General features: G+C 39.1%; 1 protein-coding gene across 6 annotated transcripts in view; it reads left to right on the top strand.

Moving 5' to 3' along the window:
* HIPK3 (homeodomain interacting protein kinase 3) overlaps nt 1–22241 on the top strand; it is an 89034-nt gene that overhangs the window by 26647 nt on the left and 40146 nt on the right. For 5 of the 6 annotated variants that reach the window (XM_042470195.1, XM_042470283.1, XM_042470454.1 and 2 more), the window contains one exon: nt 888–1986. In XM_042470195.1, the coding sequence (XP_042326129.1) occupies nt 890–1986 (1097 nt within the window). In that variant the 5' untranslated portion in view covers nt 888–889. The remainder of the gene's footprint in view (nt 1–887; nt 1987–22241) is intronic. The other variant, XM_042470631.1, reaches the window with a different exon arrangement.

Here is a 22241-nt window from a genome sequence, read left to right as displayed (position 1 = left end):
CATTACCTTCTTCCAAGGTTGAGAAAGTATAATTTGCCCAACATCACCCAGTGGGCTTCTACGGCTGTGATTGATTTGAGCCTTGGGCCTGTTACAGACAGCCAAAATAAAGCTGCTTCGAGTCACAGTGGAGGTTTGGTGTTTCAATGATGCATGCGTCCTAAGAGTCCAAAAGTCACACCAAAGCCACGCTCCAGCCCTATGGACTGGAGTGTGGCTTTGGTGTGGCTTCTGGACTCTTAGGACACATGCATCATTGAAACACCAAACCTCCACTGTGACTCGAAGCAGCTTTATTTTGGCTGTCTGTAACAGGCCTAAGTTATACTAAGTCCTACTCCTACACTTGACCACAACAACACACTGATTCTCTTGCATCATATGTACGTGCTACAGTGGAAGATGTCTAAACTGAAAGTTTTAATCTTTACTTGCATTTGTGATATTAATTTGCTCCCAGAACAGCTTTAATGAAGTCCTTAATCATATATTTTGGTAATATTACTGTAGTGTAATTTTCAGTGTTATTATTTTAGTATCTTGAAGAAGTAGCTCAACAATGGTAAACATTTAGAATGAGATGAACAGTTTTAGTATTTAAGATGTCGTAATCCTGCACTAATCCTACACTTACCCTGTAAGGATTAGTGCAGAGGGATAGTATTGAAGCAAATGTATTGACACTGTAAATTATACAGCAACACTATTGTTTAAGTCCTGATGTACAAATCATTTGCATGTTTATGTGCACAGAATAGGCAGAGGCTCCAAACACATACCTGAAAATTAAAACTTAAATGTTATCATAGATTTAGAAGCGGACATTTTTATTGGGGTGGTGGGAATACAACGTGTACTGATTCTTTCCCTTTTCTTCCCTGCTTCAGGTATGGCCTCACAAGTCTTGGTCTATCCACCATATGTTTATCAAACTCAGTCAAGTGCCTTTTGTAGTGTGAAAAAACTCAAAGTGGAACCAAGTAGTTGTGTGTACCACGAAAGAACCTACCCTCAGATCTATGTGAATGGTAAACATTTTGGAATTGTTCCGCCTCCCAGCAGGCTTGGTACTTTTTTACAGGCTACAAATCTTTTTGACAGACCTCAAAGAGATAATTTTTTGTTGCAAACCAGTGCTGTTGCTTTAAAAAATATTGCAGGTGCTACAAAGATACTAGCAGTGCAGGCACAGCAACCTCAAGTGGAAGCACCTTGGCCTGGCACTCAGGAAAGTCTAAACTTCTTGGACCGCCCTCAGCGATGTGGACTGAAGCGTAAGAGTGAAGACTTGGAGAATCAGAGTGACACAATGCAGATTGTTGATGAACTGCCTATATTGCCTGCAATGTTGCAAACAAACCTGGGAAACCCAGTGACGGTTGTAACAACGACTGCAAATTCAAAACCAAGTGGTACAAGTGGTGATGGAGATTATCAGTTAGTGCATCATGAGGTCTTATGCTCTGTGAAAAGTACTTATGAGGTTCTTGATTTCCTCGGGCGAGGGACTTTCGGACAAGTGGTGAAGTGCTGGAAAAGAGAGACGAATGAAATAGTAGCAATCAAAATTCTAAAGAACCATCCATCTTATGCACGTCAAGGACAAATAGAAGTGAGCATATTAGCAAGACTAAGTACAGAGAATGCTGATGAGTTTAATTTTGTCAGAGCTTATGAATGTTTTCAGCATCGGAATCATACTTGCTTAGTTTTTGAGATGTTGGAACAGAATTTATATGACTTTCTGAAGCAAAACAAATTTAGCCCTCTTCAGCTAAAAGTAATACGGCCTATTCTGCAACAGGTGGCCACTGCACTGAAAAAACTAAAAAGTCTTGGTTTAATACACGCTGACCTCAAACCAGAAAATATTATGTTAGTGGATCCAGTCCGACAGCCTTACAGAGTCAAGGTGATTGATTTTGGGTCTGCTAGCCATGTATCAAAGACTGTCTGTTCAACATATTTGCAGTCTCGGTACTACAGGTATGTATCTTCCTGTTCTTATTCTAGCTTACAGTTGTTACTTTTGCAACCTTTACTTTCCTGCAATGTTTATATATAATTAAATTATTTGTTAAGGATCTCAGTTCAGGAAATTTTTAATAGGAATGGTACATAAAATGTATCCTAAGGATTTGTTCTGTGAGGCAGAGCATTACAATTTTCTGATTCTGCATACAAGACTAGGTAAGCATATCAGTTTGATTAACAGTCAGATGTGATACTGGAAAGGTACTAATTGGTGCTTTACAGACCGCCCAAAAGGGTGGTCTGCCGGCACCAGTGTTTGCTGTGCCAGGGAACCGCAGCGGATAAACCGTGCGATTCCCCGGCGCAGCAAAAAGAACCCTCAAAAAGCGGTTTCTTTTTGCGGCACAGTTATGACGTTGCAAGGTGCCAGTGGTGCACTTGTGGTGTCATTTCTGTGCTGCGTTGTGTGGATGCTAAGCGTCCACTACATCAAAATGGCAGCACCCATGTAGAATGGGCACTGCCATTTTGTACGTGCTCGGCACATACTAGGGTTAGGGGGCGTCCGGAAAGGACACCCCTTCCTAACCCTAGTACGTGCCGAGCACGTACTTTTGGGTGGTGTGGAACCCGTCAAAGTTCTGAAAGGTACTATGTTCATATATTCTGATATATCATGTAGATAAGATGGTGCGCATAGGCACAACTGTACCTGTAAATAACTCTCCTTGTGTCCCTAATATGCCTTGCTGATTGCACAGATTCGTTCCATTTTATGCTATTTTAAAGCACAATAAAATATTAAGAGGGGTGGCCATAAGTGCTTCAAAGGGAAGCACTTTCTTATACTGGTCTCTTTACTTCCAAATATTCTTATGAAGCAAAGATAATGGTCAACAGGAGCCCTAGACTTCTGTTTGAAATGTTCATAGCTGTCAGAAAAGCAAAGCAAAAAGGAAAGGAAAAAAAAAAAAAGAGGAGACAGGATGGATGATCTTGCTACTAGGAGATGGAATTTGGACAAGAACTGGGGAGACCTAATCCAAAGGAGAAAGTGAGGAGGCCTGTGGGTAGCAATGGAAAGAGTTAGTGGGATAACTCAGTGGGCAGGAAAAAATGAGAATTGGATTTGTGTTTGTGCCTGGTTTTGAGTATGGGTTTGTATTGTGTGTGTGTGAGGGGGTGAGAGAGAGACTGAGAAATAAGTGCTCTGTAAAGAGGGAAATATGTAATGGGCATGCAGGTTATGTGCTGTGGGTAAGGGTAAAGACTCCCAGGTTAAAAGAAATAAGTTTGGGGTTCAGTCACCACGTCTGTTATGTATTCAGGAATTTGAGAAAGTTTAATTGTTGCTTTCCAGTGAAATGTGGAGAATAACACTGTGGGTTAGGTTAAGAGGAGTAGATTTGAGTTCTCAATCTCAACCTCTGTGTTGTATTTAGGCTCAAGGTTCTTGTCTTTTTGCATCACTAGTTTGCTTTTCTGTGAAATAAGTATTTTGTGATTGGTTGCACCTACCATTGCATGTATTGCGTGAATGGGAACCCTATTTTGGCACATCATACTCTGCCAGAATTCCAAATATGCCCACCAGCAGGTTGGGGACCCCTAACTAAGAAATGTTCATAACCAAAGATACATTATACAGTAGTAATTTGCCAATTCTAGATAGTCAAAAAAATAATATGTACAGTACAACAAATCATGAGGCATTTAGTGGCAGTTTCTGATGCATCCTGTCTGGACTCTTGCTGAGTTAAATGACTGACTGCTGTGATGGGACTTTGTGAGCACAAGTCTGCAGAGGATTTGGTTCATGTGAAAAGTTAGTATCCTGTAGTTCTGGCTGAGCAGGAAAAAATGTGGCAGCCCATATTAAAATAACTTCCAGAAAGGGCAAATCATGATAAATTGATGATGATATCAAATAAAGATAAATTTGTCACACTGAACAGCAAGGTTTGGTTTTGCTGTTCTAAAATACGAGTTAAAATGAAAGCCTAAAATTTCTGTGACAAACAAGATTGACAGCTAGATCAGTTATCTCATTCTTGAGTTTTCTGTTGTTAGATAATGAGTTAATCATTAGCTAAGTTTATAATGTGGATATATTTTATTGCTTTAATAAATCTATCATAACACTCTTTGTAGATTTGATCTTACCATGAATGTTGTAATGTGTTTTATTGCATTGTAGTACTTTTTGCAGTTTGTGACTTTGTGCTAAAGCAATAAAGTTATTGTTGATGTGAGAAAATGACACTGTTTTGGTTGGGGGGGGGATGCCTAACTACCTTGAAGGCACCAAATCCTGTCTGATCTTGGAAGCTAAGCAGGGCCAGCCCTGGTTAGTACTTGGATGGAAGACTATCCATTAATATTTCAGAGGAAGGAACCTGCAAAACCACCTCTGAATATTCTTTGCCTAATAAAATCCTATGAAATGCATGGGATACCATAAGTTGACAGGAAATTTGAAGGCACATACACACACATGAGAGGAAATGGATCAAAACCAGGTTTGAATCATACACCTTGCCTGCAGATATGAATTTATGGATTTATTTGATGGAGCAAATGGATGCTGTTTGGCCCTAGGCATGCTGAAGAAGAACATTAAACTTAGCCAGTAAGGGCATTTTGTTCTGGCCTTTCTTCAGGTGTGATATGAAGAACAATCTGGGAGCACCTCTCTTGTATTGCTTTTCCTGTCTGTCTGTATTTTGGATACAGTGCTTTAATGCTGTAATTGAAAGATAGGCATGCCAGTTGTAATAAATAACTTGGGAACAATTAGCTGCTTTAGTAAGAATGCTTTATTATTGAATATTAAAACTGTTAGTCTAGATAACAATGTGGAGGTGCCTGTTCTAGTTCCATTTTCCATTTTCCAAACAAAACTGACTTCTTAAAGCTCTAGGATACTTGTGGATGCTACTTTGAGTTTCTTAGAGGAAAACAGGATATGGTCAAAGAAAGAAAGAAAGGGCAAAACAGAAGGAAAAGAAGTATAGCAAGGTTATGGGCTAGAGCAAGCAAAGTATAAATAGCTAAAGTGTTAGCACACTGCTGTTTCCCTCCTAAAAATATACTGTGAGACACACACACACATATCCTCATAGTTTGTGGTATAGTAGTAACAGGGACTAAATAACTAAAGGCACTAGACCTTGATATTTGGGAGTTAAGCAGGGTCATTTGGCTGGAAGACCACCAGTGAATACAAAGTGTTCAAGGCTATATTTCAGAGGAAGGAGTGGCAAAACTACATCTGAATATTCTTTGCCTAAGAAAATGCTATGAAATTCAGTTGACAAGAAACTTAAAGGCACAGACAGATAGAGGCAGGAACACAGACAGGGAAGCAAAACACTTTTCTGAATAAGAGCACTGTCAGACCATAAAGGTTACTGGTGAACTCTCCTTGCTTTGGGAAATGAAAGAGGATATAATGAGGCTTCAAGTTTTACTGTTGTTCATGATAGATTAGCATAGAGGAAGTCAGAGAATGAAAAAAGTAATTGTGTAGGAACTGATGCTTTCCTTTTCTTTGGTTGCTTACTGCAGTAGCTTAAATGGTAACACATCTCTGTGTTTTCATTTCTAATTAAAACCTATTCAATTAGAAGTACCGTGAGTGTCACTGAACTCATTCCTGGGATTGGAGGCATACCCTTTGGACTTAATTTAATCAGCAGTTTGTTTTTACATGTCACTGTTTTATGATGGATTTTTCAACCCAAATATTAGTTAAACATATTGCATATACTCATGTATAAGTCTAGAAATTTTAGTAAAAAAATTAACCCCCAAACCCTGAGTCAATTTATCCACAGGTCAATGTAAGTGCTATATTTTAACTCTCACATATACAAAAAAGTAACTGTCCCCTGGTGAAAGGCAAGAGCTTAATCTGTCCTGGAAGCACTGATTCCTCCTCCCACTTTACTCTATCACCCACCCAGCCTTTACTATGAACACAAACAGTCATGCCTGCAGGAATATTGTAAGTTCTTTGATATTGTTTTCCTTAGCTTTATCCTTTAGATACTTTGTGACATGCTCCTAAGTTTTACCCTTGACTTATCTACAGGTCATATCAAAAGCCATAATTTTGGCCTCAAAATCTGCCTTTGATTTATACACGAGGTTCATTTATAGTTGAGTATATACAGTAAATACTAGAAAAATAAGATATATAATTAACATAATATATTATCTGTGCTGTCTGAGGGCATGGCTATGATGATGTCCTGATGCGCTCTAGGAGTTCCAAATGTGATAATTAATTAAGTAAAATATTTCCATCACTTCCCATATTTGAAGATTTTAGCAGTAAGGACAAGAGATTTAAAACAATTTAAAACTGATATACAAAAATAAATTAAAATAATTGAACAGACTTAAAACTCAGAATTCAGTAGTCCAAAACTCCAACTTGATTACTGAGGTTCAAAAGGTCTGATGAAATGAAATTTTAACTGGGCATAAATATGAGGCCAATGTTGGTACCATCCAAGCCTTCAGGGGCAGGGCATTTACTACCAGAGTGTTGTTGACGAAAAATCCCCCCCCCCCCCGGGCATTCTCTCTCTCTCTCTCTCTTTCTGGTGTTCCCCTCAAGTATCAAGGTCTGAAGTGGATATCAGTGTACAGTATTTAACTACTACACATCTGTTTGTATTGTTAAAATGTTTGGATATTTCAGAGGAAGGAACTGGCAAAACCACCTCTTGAGTATTCCTTGCCTACGAAAACCCCATAACATGGGGTTAACATAAATCAACTGCTGACTTGAAGAGTTGTGTGCACACGTACACACTATCGTCATGTTTCTCAACTATTTTTCTGATTCAATGCTTCTGGAAATAGGGGGCATACTGTTCTGACTGGTTAATTTTCACTTACGCTTTTTCATTTGCTGTCCTCTACCTTATACCTTGTTGCTAAGAGTGCACCTGCAGTTTGGAAATAACACAATATGATCCCACTTTAATTTCCGTGGCTCCATAGTTTCGTGAGATATTTAGCCCTCCATCCGAGCGCTCTGGTGCCACAACAAACTATAAATCACTGGATTCTACAATATGCAGTCATGGTAATTAAAGCTGTGTCAAACTATATTATTTTTGCAGGGCAGATGCAGCCTTAGCCATCAAGTAGAGAGCAAAAATAAACTCTCCTTTGCCATTGTTACTCTAAGAATGAGGAGTTTAGACATTTCTGTATCTCTGAGCACTATATATAATATTAATGAATTTTATCATATGTAAAGGAGGATACTTGAATTCAGATAGGTATTGAATACTGAACAGGAGATTTTTTCATTATCTCCCTCCAGCCTTGTTATCAGAGGACTGCTTCCAGAAGCTAGTATGCATAAAATGTATAGCTACCAAAGAGGTATAATGGAACTTTTACTATACTTCAGCTATTTAATTTGTAGCCCTTCTCTGTTTGGTGATAATGCTTACAAAATATCTGTGGTATATAAGTAGTATAGATTTCAGACAATATAGTCTCAATTTTTTAAAATTTGAAACTAAGGCGCGTTATAGACGGGCCTAAGCGGTGCTGTCGTCGCACCGTGAATACGCGCGAGGGGCGGCGCTTTCGGATGCACCTTGCCCCTCGCGCGTATTCCGTACGCCAAGATGGCGGCGCCCTATACAGATGGGCGCGGCCATCTTGACGTAACGGACGCTGTGCGTCCGGATGTCCAAACCCGGAAGAGACGTCGCGAGTGCGCGCTTTGGCACTTGCGACGTCTCTTCCGGGTTGCCGGAAGGAGCGCGATTTTCGCGCTCCTTTTTTACAGCGCGGGAGAGTCGCGCAGTTTGGCTGCAGCGGCTTCCCTGTGCTGCAACCGGCAGTGGCCCAAGACCGGCCTGTAACGGGCCTAAAGAAGTGAAGAGGACTTTTTTCCTGTTCTCCAGAGCAGAGAAAATTATACAAATACACAGGCTTCTATAATATTAATAAAAAAATAAGAATTATACTTTTGAATAGTCTTGTATATAGAAAACAACACTGTTCAGTACAACTGTTAATTGCTCATTTACAGAACCTGCTGAATGACTAGGATTTTCCAGTCCTGGGTTAGACCAAAGATGACATGCCACAAAGCTGGTTGATTCCTTACTTTGAAGAATTAAATATCTTACTGTTTTATAGTAAAAACATGGAAGAAGAACTTTTCCTGCCTGTTGCATTAAAGTTAGGTCTTAAATATGACTCAAGAATTTGGGGAAAACTTGAGGTTAGGTTGAGCTGAGGATGTTTCCAAGCTAAAGTCCAGTAAAGATGTTAAGGCATAATCAGATGAAGCAGGTATTTTCATTTATCTATGTTGCAAACTTCATTTATAATTTAGAACCAAAATATATTTAGAGATGTGGCATAATACTAGAAATTATAAGCTGCTGCTTTACATGTTTTTCCTTTCTTGTAATACACCTGTATAATTTAGCTCTTTTATGTTGGTAAGTATTTCTCACATTTCTTGACGTAGTTGTTATTTTGGAAGTATTGTGAAATAATGTGATGGTAATTTTATTTTATTCTGTTAAAACATTTATATCGTGCTGTGTTTTAAAAGATCTCAAGGCAGTATACAATAAAATCAAACAAATTGATTTTGCAACTTAAAACAGGTTAAAATAATTTAAAATATTAAAACACTAAAAGATAATTTAAACAGACTAAAATGCATTAAACAATACAACAATTTAAAACAAGCTAAACAGTGTAAAACCATGTTTGAGAGGTAAAAAGTATTGTGTAGTTCCAGCGAGGATAATCTACTCATTGATGAAAGAAGCAGAGCATGGGAACAAGAACAAGATTCCTCTGTAAACAACTTGAGCTGGAATGTGGCCTCAGATGTTATTCTATCACTTTGAACTGTGCATCACTGAAATGTTGTGGGGTATATCTTAAAATAGGCAGGGGGTGGTGGCCAGAAACGGTTGACTACTATAGATGGTGAGGCTGTTTTACTGCTGCAGTGAAATAAGCCAGAAGTACATGCTGCTAAGCGCGTTCATTTGCTCAAGGTCAGCATGCCCAAAGTCAGCTGCTGTGCTTGTAAGCACAGTTACTGTCAGGAAAGAGGCTGGAGCTACTGCAGAAATAAAGGCAGCTTGTTTAAGATTCAGCCCACAAGATGTTGTGGTGTTTCTTTTTTCCCTCCCCCTGGTGAGGAGTTGGTTTTGCTTTTACTTCTTCTTTTTAATCCAAAACTGAAAACATGAACTAGCTCAGCTGGCTAGCGTAGATGTAAACAAACTGAATTGTAATGGCTAAGCATGCTGCTGCTTGGCAGTTCTTTTACTCTTCTAGCATTTGTGCTTTCTCAAGCAGGCAATTTGAACTGACAACTTCATACCTTTCTACTATAAAACAAAAAACTTTTTAGAGAGTTCCCATCCATTTTCACTATAATTGTGATGTTGCACATTATACTTCTTGCCTTGGGATAGGTACTGAACTTTTCTGGCCACTGGAAAGAATGTACTAAAAGTACTGAAGTCTGGGTTGATGGGTTGAGAAACCATTCTCTCCTTCTCCTCATCAGTCTACTACCAATTTTTTTGTATCAAGCCTTGTTCTGTCTGGAATAGCCTTCTGCTGACTGAAGCAGTTTTCATAGCAAAAAACATACAGAGTTACCTCAAGCAGTATTAACATCTGTTTTCTCTCTGTATAATTGTTAACTTGCTTTCACTTGGGAGCTAACCCTGTTTGTTGGTGCTTTACCAAAACCTATAAAATCTATTATTACAATGGATTAAGTTGACAACATAAGATTGCCGAGATGTCAGATGTAATTATTATATTTAAGCAGGCATTTGATATATAATCCCAGGGGTGGTTTTTATGGAGTAGGTGTGTTTTAGTCATGCGCTTAACTTTTGTATATTTTTATGGGATTTTATACTGTACTTAGATTATTTTGTTTTAAGTTTTATTGTACAGTAATTTTTTATCTAGGGCCCGGAACAGATGGGCCAAATGAAGTGGCTTCCAGTTGCTTTAGAGCCATGGCATTGAAATGGCGCACACCTTCAAAGTGACTTGGAGCCACACTCTAGTCCTTTGGACCGGAGGAAAAAGGAGCTGGGATAATCCTGCTCTTGGTGGTACGGACTGAGCTCACACCATCAAAGTGGCTTGAAGCCACACTCTCATCCTTTGGACCCGAGAAAAAAGGACCTGGGATAACCCTGCTCCTGGCGGCATGGCCCCCTTTGGGAGTAGGCTGTGCGGTTGGCGTCATCCCAACCCACTTGCAGTTGGAGCAGGCTCAAGACATTCTTTTGCATTATGTTTGCTGTGAGCCACCTTGGGCCCTTTCTGTTAGAAAGGCACCATACAAATGAAACAAATAAAGAATGTTGTTAACTGCCATCAAGTTGACTTTGACTTGTGGCAATGGAAAACCTTGAAGTATTTCAGTACTTTAAAGTTATGTAAATAACCTGTGGTAATTAGTTTTGTTTTCTTAATGCCTTTTCACTTTCTTTCTTGACTTTCTTCAGAAGGTGTTCCAAGTTTTGTTATTTTTCTGCTATTAGTATGGTGTCATTTGCCTGTCTTAGATGTTGATGTTCCTTTCTCCAATTTTCATGCTTCCTTTCTTCAAGTCTAATCCTGCTTTATGTATATGTTCAACGTACAATTTAAATAGGAAACAACATGAAGGCACAAAGCAAGAAGATATGGAGGAGGGAAAAGGAAAATCATCTGCTATAGTACTAATATATCAGTTTTGGCAGAGATTTCCAGTCTTACCTTTAGATGCAGAAAGCGAGAGACCATTCCAAGTTATGCTCTAGAATAGTGATACAAGATCTTTTTTTTTTTTAAAGACTGGTTTCATGATTCACAAGCTTTGGCTAGCTTTGGCGGGGTACAGACAGCCAAAAAGAGATGCCTCCTCGGTGCCTCTCTCTGCTGCACAGGAGTGCCACAGCATACAAATTACTGTGCAGCAAAGAAGGAGCTCCCAAAGGTGGCTCCTGTTTGTGGCGCCGCAAAGCGCCAAAGACGGCACAGTTATGTCGCAGTTGCGCGCTGCAGCAGCGATGTAATTGTTGCACACGCCGTATGTATGGTGCTGCGCAACTGCGGTGTGTGCATGGTGTGCTAGAGTTGCAAGGCATGTGCACGTGCCGCCCAAGGCAACCCTAGCATGTCGTGGACATGCCGCAAAGGGCCCATCTGGACAGGGCCTTAGTGAAGAATATGTAAGTGCTGAAACCAGGGACCCCGTCTACTTCTGAAAGATTTGTGAATTTCTTCTGACAAAAACAACAAATCATTATGACTGAACTGCTAATGGACAACTTTGAAAGGATTAACATTTTGACTAAAATATGTTACATTATTGAAATCCTTATCTGAAGATTGGGTAGTAGCCAGCATAGTATCAGTTTAAAAATAGGATGTTCTAGGATTCACAGAATTAAAGACTTGTCAGCCCAGCTTTTGTCTAAGGTAAAAATGTTTTTTAGATCTAGAATACCAAAGCATTTTATAAGGTGTGTTGAGGAAGAAGCAGCACAATTATTTACTTGTGGAATTAATCTTTTAATTATTTTGGGAATGTCACTGTAGGAGCTGAGTTGTATTGTTGATACACACACACACACACACACACACACACACACACACACACACACACACCCCTTCTAAAAGCCTGTGTCAGATACTTCTATATAACATCACTAATGATGAGGTAAGAGGATAGGTCTTATTATTTTATAACTTAGTAGTTTCTGTAAACAGCCACTGTTAACACATAGTAGTCTGATACTATTACTTCAACTATAAAGTAGCTGTAGAGTACAATACCATAATGGCAATATCTGATGGCTACAGAGCAATTATAGGCATGTTTAGTTGATGTAGAGCAAACTTCTGGATAAATATGTTTAGGACTGTAGTAGGTTAATTCCATGTATGAATCCAGCATTAGATACAGCAAATGTGGGCTTACAAATTCAGTCAGCATCTATTGTTACTCAAGATTAAAAAAAATCTGAAGTAACATTAAATTTAAACATTTAAGTCTGAATCCAGTTGCTGCCTCAGTTACAGTAGACCCATTGAATCCATGGAAATTTCATAAATCAGTACTTGTATAAATTCCATTGATTCAGTGGGTCTACTCTTGTTGGAACTTGCTACTAGTTTTAGGCTTGAGGTGATTGAATATATTTTCCATGTGCACTCTACTGTTGTTTTTTAAATGAGATGTTCAAGCCAGATAGTTTTGAATTCATAATAAATACCTTCTAAGTTCTATGATGAGAAACTCCTGTCTGATAGAAAACACAATCAGTGCTAGAATCAGAGTGAATAGTTGATGTCAAAAAATTTAGGCTGGTGAAACTGGAAACAGACTTTATAAAGCTACAAAAGGAATAGTAAGAAAGGTACAACAAAGGACAACAACAGTGATCAAGACTGATTTACAAGGAGAAGGAAACTCACACTGTGAATTTTAATTTGGAGGGAAAAAATGACTGAAGGGGAGAATAATACAGGTGTCACAGAATTGTGAATGTGTGTGGAGCATGTATGTGAGATCTCTGATTTGACTTTTTCAAAATGTTAAAGGTACAGTTCTTTCTGAAGTTGAATTGGTATATAGTTTGAAGGCAGTTAGAAGTAATTTCATGGATCTTGAAATTAAATTTTTAAATCTCATTTGAGCAAAGTTGTTGTTGTGTTCCTACTTAAGAATCTATCGCAGATTTTTCTGAGGCTGAGAGTGTGGGACTTGCCCAACATTACTCAGTAGGTTTCCATAGCTGAGTGGGGATTTGAACCATGGCCTCCAGGGTACCACTAGTTTATTGGAGGGCTTAGGCAGATCTAACAGAGGGCAGATGTATCAGGATCTGTTAGTATCAGTTGACCACTATAAACTAATGGATGTTCCATATATACCATTTTGGTGTATAGAACGTTTTGCATATCTCTCTTATCTTCAAATCAAGCCTTCCTGATAAACAAGAGTTCCCTTGAGAGAAAGCTATTTATGGACTGAAAAAAGGTTGGCCTATCTGTTTCTATTTATAATTCTGTCTCTGTATACTTCCACAGAGTGTCTGTTTGCAGTTCTACTTTTGGGCGTTTTGTCTGTCCAAATGAAAAACAGTATTGAGGTTGCTTAAGGAAATCCAACATAGTTGATTCTGACCTGATCTCCCCCCCCCCCCCCCCCCCTCCCCCCTGCCACCAATATGGTGCAGAGTGAAAAATGAACCCCCCCCCCGCCACCATGATCAGTGACCATGTTCATGGGAGGGGGGGAGTCTAGGAACTGTACTTCAGAAAAATAACTATTGCAAGTTCTTGTAAGTCACAAAGGCTTCCTGTTTCCAGGAAATAGACAGACACCTTAAAAATTACTTGCAGAATATTATTTATATTATTTTGACAATCAGTAACCTGCCCATAGAAATCTGAAGAAGGAAATTTTAGTGCATTTTGTTTTATTATTATGCATCAGTTCTCCCTCAAGACCTTCTTAAATAGCACCTAAGGAAACAACTCACACAAGATGCAGAACTCAGATACTGACACCATCATTCTACCTCCCAAATGATTTTTTTACATGTGTAGTGTAGTGGTTCGAGTGTTGGACTACGACTCTAGAGACCAAGGTTCGAACCCCAACTCAGCCATGGAACCCCAATGAGTGACCTTGGGCAAGTCATACTTTCATCCTCAGAGGATGGCGCTGGCAAATCGCTTCTGAAGAAACTTGCCAAGAAAACCTCATGAGGTAGCCATAAGTCAGAAATGACTTGTAGGCACATAACACCAAATCTGATGAAGAAACCAGTGTGTTTCAAAAGCTACGGTGGTATATTTTGTGCATTTTGGGGGTATATCACACGGAGCTTTTGGGTGGTTTTGTGGCTCAATTCCAGCTCACTTCCGAAGTGATTGCACTTCCAATGATGCGTTTTCACCTCATAAAGGGACTGTTTTATCAGATGCCATTGATTTCTATGGGCGCTGCTTGCGAATTGCTTCAGCAGTGTTTCTGAAGTCACCCCTCATTTTGGTAAAAACGGGAAAAAAGAGACTCCAGAGAATTCGCTTCCAGGCTGCCTTCGATTGCACTGCAATTTGTTCTGGTGTGGAAAAGCACTCCGATGCCACCCCCTTGGCCCCTGCATCCTGCTCCGTCATTCCCCTCCTCCTCCTTCATGCCATCTCCTCCTCTCTGCCAACCAGCTGATCCCATCATCCCCTGCGTCCCCTGCATCCTCCTAGACCCCGATCTGCTCCCCTCCTTCAGCCTCCCACCAATCCTATCATCCCTGCCTTCTTCTAGACCCCCATCTGCTCCCCTCCTTCCCCCTGACACCTAACCCATCATCCCCTGACTGCTTCTGCATCCCCATCTTGCCCTTTCTCCACCTAACCCCTCATTCCCTGATTGCTCCTGCATCCCCATCTCGCCCCCTCTGCCACCTAACCCATCATCCCTGCTGCTCCTGCATCCTAATCCTGGCCCCAGGGACCCCCAGCGACCTATCCCATCATCCCCTAACTGCTCCTGCATCCTGATCCTGGACCCAGGGACCCCCAGCCACCTATCCCATCATCCTCTGATTGCTCCTGCATCCTGATCCTGGCCCTAGCAACCCCCAGGGAGCTATTCCATCATCCCCTGCCTTCTCCTGCATCCCGATCCTGGACCCAGGGATCCCCAGTGAGCTATTCCATCATCCCCTGCCTTCTCCTAGACCCCGATGAAGGATGACAGCTAAGGAGGGGGCAGGGAAGGAGGACAGAGTCCAGACCCCACTGAGCATGTGCAAGGGGGCCGATTCGAATCATTGACCCCTCAAAGTATGGTCTGGTGTGGTAATACAATGTGCACTCACTCCCCTTTGCTTGAGTCCGCATCACATGACTTGCATGGAATCGAACTGACTTCTCTTCTCCCTCACTTTGGAAGTACAACAGCAAGACAACCAGGTGTGGTAAAACAACACGTTTTAACCTCAGTCCGCATCGCTAGAGAGGAGTGACTCTGGATCTGGTGTGGAAAAACATCACGCTTTGCATTGCTAGAAAAGGAGTGACTGTGGATCTGAGCTGCAACCCCCTCCCCCATGTGTGATAAGGTCCTTGGTTAGACTAATGAAGATATCATTGTCGTGTGTTTTGGGGTTTTGTTGCATCTTATTGTAAGATCAGCATAGCTACCCCTAATTTTTTTTTTTAAAATGTAGGTCTTAACAATTCTGGACATGAATGGAATGAACTCAGAATTTTTATTACTGTATAATTTATCATTCTGTGAGCAAAATGCAGTGGGGCCTTAGTATCCGCTAGGATTTGGTTCCAGGATGCCCCGTGGATAACAAAATTGATGTCAAGTCCCATTAAATACAAAGGATGGTAAAATGGTGTCCATATATATATATATATATATATATGTAAAAATGGCAAAATCAAGATTTGCTTTATGGATTTTATATACAGTACAGTCTCGATTATCCAACCTTCGATTACCCAACATTCCGGATTATCCAGCGTCGCTGCTCAGTGATTTCTTTACATTTTCAGAGGACTGAACAGTTTATACAGTACATATTGTACATCACAATGTTGATCAGTGATTTCTTTACATTTTTAGAGGACTGCTTATACATTACAATGTTATTCCTATAACGTTACTGCAATGTTACTTTTACTGTTACTGCAATAAAACTTCAATACGTTTGCAATTCATAGTGATTTCAAGGCCTTTCTTGGACCCTCTAGATTATCCAACATTTTTGGCTATCCAACTATCAGCCCGCCCGTTTATGTCAGATAATTGAGACTCTACTGTACTTTTAAAATATTTTCAAGCTGTGGATTCTTGAATCTGTGGATAAAGAATCCATTAATACTAAGGGTATATTGTATAACCTAAGGAGGTATCAAAGGCGTCTTATAGCCAAAAGAGTAAACAGTATGACACTTTATGTAGTCAATTTGTTACAGCTTTGTTTCACTGAAAAGGCAAGAGAAAAAGAAAGGAGCTCTGCTGCTACAGTGGTTAAATACCAGTAGTGCAGCCACAACATTGTGAATTTGATCCCAGAGGGCTCCAAGTTGACTCAAACTTGCGTCCTTTCGTATGTTGGTAAAACGAGTACTGTACCCAGCTTGATGGAGAAAATTGGCTTACAGATTGTAAACCACTTAGATAGTGTTTAATTCAATATGAAGTGATATAGAAATGTAAATGTTTTTGCTGTAAATCCCAAGCATTTAGAAAAAAATAAAGCCAGGCTAGAAAAGATTCAGGTGTCTAGTGCTATCTCCACTGTCTGACTACCACCATAAGATATTCCACTATGCTGTCCTGGGTTCATTAGATTACCCTGTAGTATTTCAGTTTTTAATGTGTTGTTTTGCTGCTTTATTTATTGATACATTAAAAGAGAAAATGATTAGAGACATTTTAGTTAGATAGTAACAGTGTTAATTGGCAGTTTACTGGTATTCTGAAAAGACAAATGTCTGACTCAAATCTTTTAAGAATGCTACACTCCTAGAGAAAATCAATTTAAAAAATTATACAGAGACTAGCTAACAACTGTGCAATACTCAAATACACTTAAATCAGGAAGACCTTCTACATAATAGCTACAGGGACATGCAGGAATTCATCTCACCCTCCAGTAATGTGCAGGGAGAGTATATAAATTCATAACATTCCTTTGATTTCTGGGACGTCTGGTGACTGAGAAGCTGGCGGGTCTGCACAGCAGGTTTATGGAGCTGAGAAATTTGTAAGAGACATCTTGCATAGGTCTTAATAGATGTACCATCTCTCTGGATAGCTTTCCATCTATGACTGAAACCCCTGGCTTTTGATCTTGAGGATTTCTTTGACCCAGCATTCCCATCCTTGTTGCTGTAGTCTACTTCTCAATCTCTCAACTCTCATTGCATTTTCATTTTTTTAAAAAAAATCCCTACACTATGAGATTTGACTGTTGTCATACACCCCTTTTTCTCGTCCCATCTGCCATGAAATGCATGAAACAGCACTGGGTTGATTTTCAGAGCTAGGGTAACTCTCACTTTTCTTGTCCTTGCCCCTGCAATATGGTTAGCAGGGAAAAGAAAGTTAGAACAAAAGAGGTCATTTGTTTTGTTAATCATTAACATGCTAAGAAATCTAATTTAATTATATTTTTTGTTAGAAAGGACAAAAATAACTATTAGATTTATGTTAAATTAGTGTGTAAGTTTGAGATAAAACCCCGTACAGACTAAACATGAAAAATGTCTTCAATGATTTTACTCCAAACCTTCTTTTGTCCGTCATGAGCTTAAAAGAGAAGAAAAAGTTGCTTGAATTTTTTAGAAAATTCAGCTTCCCATCTATGCTACCAAAATCCCTTTTCTTGTTTCCCAATTCCTTCCCATCTTTTTCCTTATCCCCCTCCTTTAGTTGAATTCCCACATGAATCCCAAGAATAGTCCCAAGGCTAAGTACTTCAAAATTCAGTTTCCTAGTACATATCAAGTACTCGATAGAGTGGTGTACAAAACTGGAGGGCTTGCTTGAGGCAGAGAAGACCACTCCCATTCTAACTACTTGTTGGTTTAACATCCATTAATCTTGAATTTAACTAGTAATCAGTCATCCTTTAACCATGAAAATAAACAAAGGATCCTCCCCCAAAGCAAAATATTTGTTTCTATTTCCCGAGCTTTTAATGTTGTGACCTAAACATTCTAATTCTCCATTGTACAGTACAAAATGCTCTAGTTGAGGATCAACAGAAACCAAGAAGCAGTTTTTAAAAATCCAAGGGAAGTACTGTATACTTTGAGTAAAGGATCAGATGGGAAATGTGGGATTTGCTGACTCATGGTCTCTCATTTAAATAAATGAACTAATTAGGAACTTATTTTTGGAAATTAAGATAATAGTGAGATTCTAATTTAAGACAATCAGTTAAAAATAAATGTAGTCTGATTGCTCCTTTATGTTAGAAAGTAGGTAATTTAATTTCTAATTTAATTTCTTTCAATTAGTTATTTTTTTATTCCTGATGTTATAATGGACTCTATCGTGAGATTTTTGAATTCTTATTGTCAGAGTAATTATAAAATTGTGAGAAATTCAGGGGGAAGAATTTTCTGTATTACAGATGGCTTGAATGAGGAAAGTCATGAGTTCCTGTATTTGCTTGTGCCTTTTGTTTTGGCATAGAAACACTGAAATGCAGTGGCTTTGTGGTTAAGATGTCAATTCTGACGATTGGAAGATTGGAGCGTTGGCATTCCAAAGCCTGGGGTGAGCTCCCATCACTAGTCTCAGCTTCTGCCAACCTAGCAATTTGAAAGCATGCAAATGCAAGTTGATAAATAGGTACCACTTCAGTGGGAAGTTAACAGCATTTGGTGCAGTCATGCTGGCCACATGACCAGCAGAGCATTCCCTGGACAATGCTGGCTCTTCGGTTTAGTAACAGAAATGAGCACTGCCCTCTACAGTCGGTTACTACTAGATATTCATGTCAAGGGGTTTCCTTCACCTTTGCCTAGAAACACTGAGCTATATTTCAGCCATGGGTTGCTGAGCTGTTTTTCTTGAGGCAGCAGTCCATTGTGTATCAGGGAATTACAAAAGAAAGCTTAAACATGACCCAAGAAGTTCACTGTTCAGACAGTGGATGTCCACTTTTTCTCTCTGTCTAATAGGATTACATTGCTTTGGTAAATGTTGATAAATGTGACCTCTCATAAACTTTTGATAACATCACGTTTGGGCTTTCTGGACCAGTACCAAGAGTTGGGTGTTGAAGACATATTTCACTGTTTCAGTTCCTGTCTGCGTTGGTTCTTTTCCTACCTGAGGTTGGTTTCAGATTGTCACACTGAATAACTACAGTATTCTTCATTCCCTTGGCTTTTGAGCTGTGAGCTGCCACAGGGTACCATCTTGTCCCATTGTTATTTAATGTTTGTATGAAGCCTTTGGGATACCCATCAATGGAAAATGTATGTTTTGTGGAAACTTTTTAAGGAGCTAAGTGCCATGTTTTTCTTGTGTGCATTCAGATCCTTTCCAACCTAATGGCGACCCTAAGGTGAACCTATCACAGACTTTTCTTGGCAAGATTTGTTCAGAGGGGGTTTGCCTTTGCCTTCTAAATATGACTGAATGTGTGTGGAATGTGAAGATTTGGGGTAAGAATAGTTTGAGTGTAAGCATGGGAAATAAGAAAAATTAGAAGAGGAAATGTGCAAGAGACTGATTAGCAGTGTAGGGCAAAACCACACATTTCCCTGGAGAATACTGGAGTCTTTTACAGAAATGGCAGCAATGCTTTCAAAGTTAACAAAGACCTGAGAAAGCTTAGGGTGAGTGAGTCTGTTTCTTTGTTCTAAGGTGGAAAGTCTACATGTCAAAGCTTGTCTTGGCTGAGACTGTAAACCATGTTATTCCAAATATGCCTTGTGTAAACTGCTTTTGAGAATTTTTATTGAAAGTAGATTGGAAATAGTCTAAATAAAAAGTACACAGTCTATTTTGTATTTTCTTCAGCAATTGGATGAGCCCTGTATTTGCTTGCTTGCTTGCCCTGAAGTTATTTCAGTTTATGCCTTTCTAAATGCTCTGTCTGTCTCTGTCTTTCTGTCTTTCTTTCTTTTTTTCTGGCTTACAGTAAAACATAACTAAAAGATAACCAAAAATGTAAGTGAATATTTTAATTAAAAGTTTAGCTTGCAACACAAATTTATTTTAACAAGAATAAATAAGCCAGGATCCAGGGCAAGTTGTCACTCTTTCAACAAACAATCTACTGTTGCTCCACTCAATGTCTGAGTTATAGTAAAGAACCTTGCTTATTTTGGGAGCAATTACTATTTCTAGTAGACCATAACAGTTGCTGTCAGACTAACAAATCCTTAGTGCATGCTATGGGATTCCCAGACTTTTGGACTTCAACTCCCAGAAGCCCCAGTCACCATGGCCAACATCCAGGAATCCTGGAAATTGAAGTCCCAAACATCTAGAGAATCAAAGTTTGGGAACCATATATACTGTACTTATGAGGAAAGGAATGACCCCATCATATTTGTATTAGATTAACTGGAGGTGAAGGTTCTTCCTGTTTATGTAGTATAGAAACATAGCAGGTTGGTGGTGAAAGTATTCTGCAGTACTTGCTATTCACCCATTTAGTTTGTATGCAAGACTGGGCTTTGCTTTTAACATAATTAGAATTGAAATGTGACAGAATAGAGACTGATTTCTTATCACTAGCCTGCTGTGTATCAGTGCTGGTCATTCAATATAGAGACCAAAAATCTTAACTTGCAAATTGGGAGCTAACCTCAGGAATATACTCTCTTCCATCCCTTGCTTTGCTGACTGTATATCACACTTGTAGTAATTAATTTGTACTGAAACTAGCTATGACTGCTATTAACCAGGTCTTATAAATCTACTCCAAACTCTGATTTAAGATCCAGGCTAGATGAAACTTGTTTAGTATATTAATTGGATTTAGTTCTTTTTCTTTATTTATTTAATCCTTCCTAATTTATTAACCCTTCCTGGTCAAACATAATGCTTCCCAACAGTAGTGCTTAGAATCCTTCAGTTGCAAAGAGTGGAGAATTTAGAAAGAGCCTTCAGTTACTTGTCTTTCCATTCCTTTCATGACTTGGTGAGGTTTACATTTCAATGAAAATGGCATTTGAAGTAGCAAGGCCAGGTAATGTTCAGTAGTGGAGCTACCGCAGGTTGGCTCTTTCCAACCTTTGGGGGCTCTCTTAGAAAATGTCTGAGCTTTCCCAAATTGCTCTCCCAAAAGATTCCCCATAGGCATTGTTTTCTTTGAATTGAAATGAGCGAATTTCATTACTGAAATTTCATCCCAGTATGTAAACCATGGTATGTAAGATATTACTGATTTTGTTGAGACTTAATTAACATGCTTATGTTTTTCCTGGTTTGCGTTTATAGACTTTGTAGTTCTATGGTCCATCCTTTAAAAGTTGTTGATGAACAGTTGGATTTTGTTTAATTAGCTAGACCTGAGTCATGCGTCTCTTGAATATTCGTTGGAACAAGTTTTAAACTGCATTTGCAGTGCAATTTCATGATAAGCTGTTCTAATAGGCATGCATACTGAATAGAGAAAACAGCTTGATAGGGTTGTTCTGGAAATGATGACTTGACAGTATCTCATAGCAGTGGAATCCAGCTTTCAATAGTGTGCTAATCCAGCTAAGTGAAGAGCCTTTCCTAGGAAAATACAGTAGTCATGTGGTCAAAATCATTGCTTGTAAAAATGACATTCAAACATGTAAACATCATTTAGTGTATTGAATACATAAACAGACATGTACACAGGCAGCAATACATTATAAATAAGTTTTGCCAGTGTAAATCCAGTGTTTTTGGAAGAATTTGGGGTACACTTGAGTCTGTGAACTTTGCATAACTACAATAACATAACTTGAGGATTATACTATATTGTTGTAGTTCTGTGGCAGTGCATGTGCTTTGTAAGCAGATGTCCCCACCACCTCCAGTTGAAAGGATTTCTGTCGTAGGCTGGGAAATATATGTTTCCATGTGAAATATGAGAAGTAGATTGATTCAATCTAATGCAGCTCTGTATGTTGAGATAATATGTCTTTGTAGACGTCAACAGGAATGTTATCCTGTTTCACTTAGTGCTCAAAACAGAAGATTATATTATGTGTGTATAGATCTTATTTGCAAGGCAGAACAGCCTGTTAAATCAAGTGGGTAATTTCCTTTTGGGTCAAATTAACTGCAGCACAGCCACCTGGTCTTATGTGTCTGCTGTCACCTGCTTTGTCTTTTATGGCTTGGAAGCAGGAAGGTAGTGGAGAAGAGCGTGCAGAGGTAGCAGATACAATTCAGCTTACATTTATGTGGATTCATCTTAACATATGTGTTATCGTGCATGCTTGCTGTCCTCTCAACAGCTGCAGCCAGCCAGCCCTTTTGTTTACCAAATTCCTTGTCAACTCATCTTTTCAAAATAAAAATGAGGAAAAAGCTGTGCAAGTGGAAGAGAGTAAGATGCAAAATGAAATCAAAAGAACTGTAGTACAGAGCAGGGGCATAGATAGTCTTATTGGAAAGTAATTATACAGTATTAAAATACAGAAGCTCTTTTTTTTTGTTGATACAGGTATATTAGACATTCCTTCAAATGTGGATGTTATCAACATAATGA

The sequence above is a fragment of the Sceloporus undulatus genome, chromosome 1, assembly GCF_019175285.1.
Source record: "Sceloporus undulatus isolate JIND9_A2432 ecotype Alabama chromosome 1, SceUnd_v1.1, whole genome shotgun sequence".
In the NCBI taxonomy this organism is placed as follows: Eukaryota; Metazoa; Chordata; class Lepidosauria; order Squamata; family Phrynosomatidae; genus Sceloporus; species Sceloporus undulatus.
Note: the sequence above shows the minus strand (reverse complement) of the source record. Positions and strands in the feature narration are given on the sequence as shown.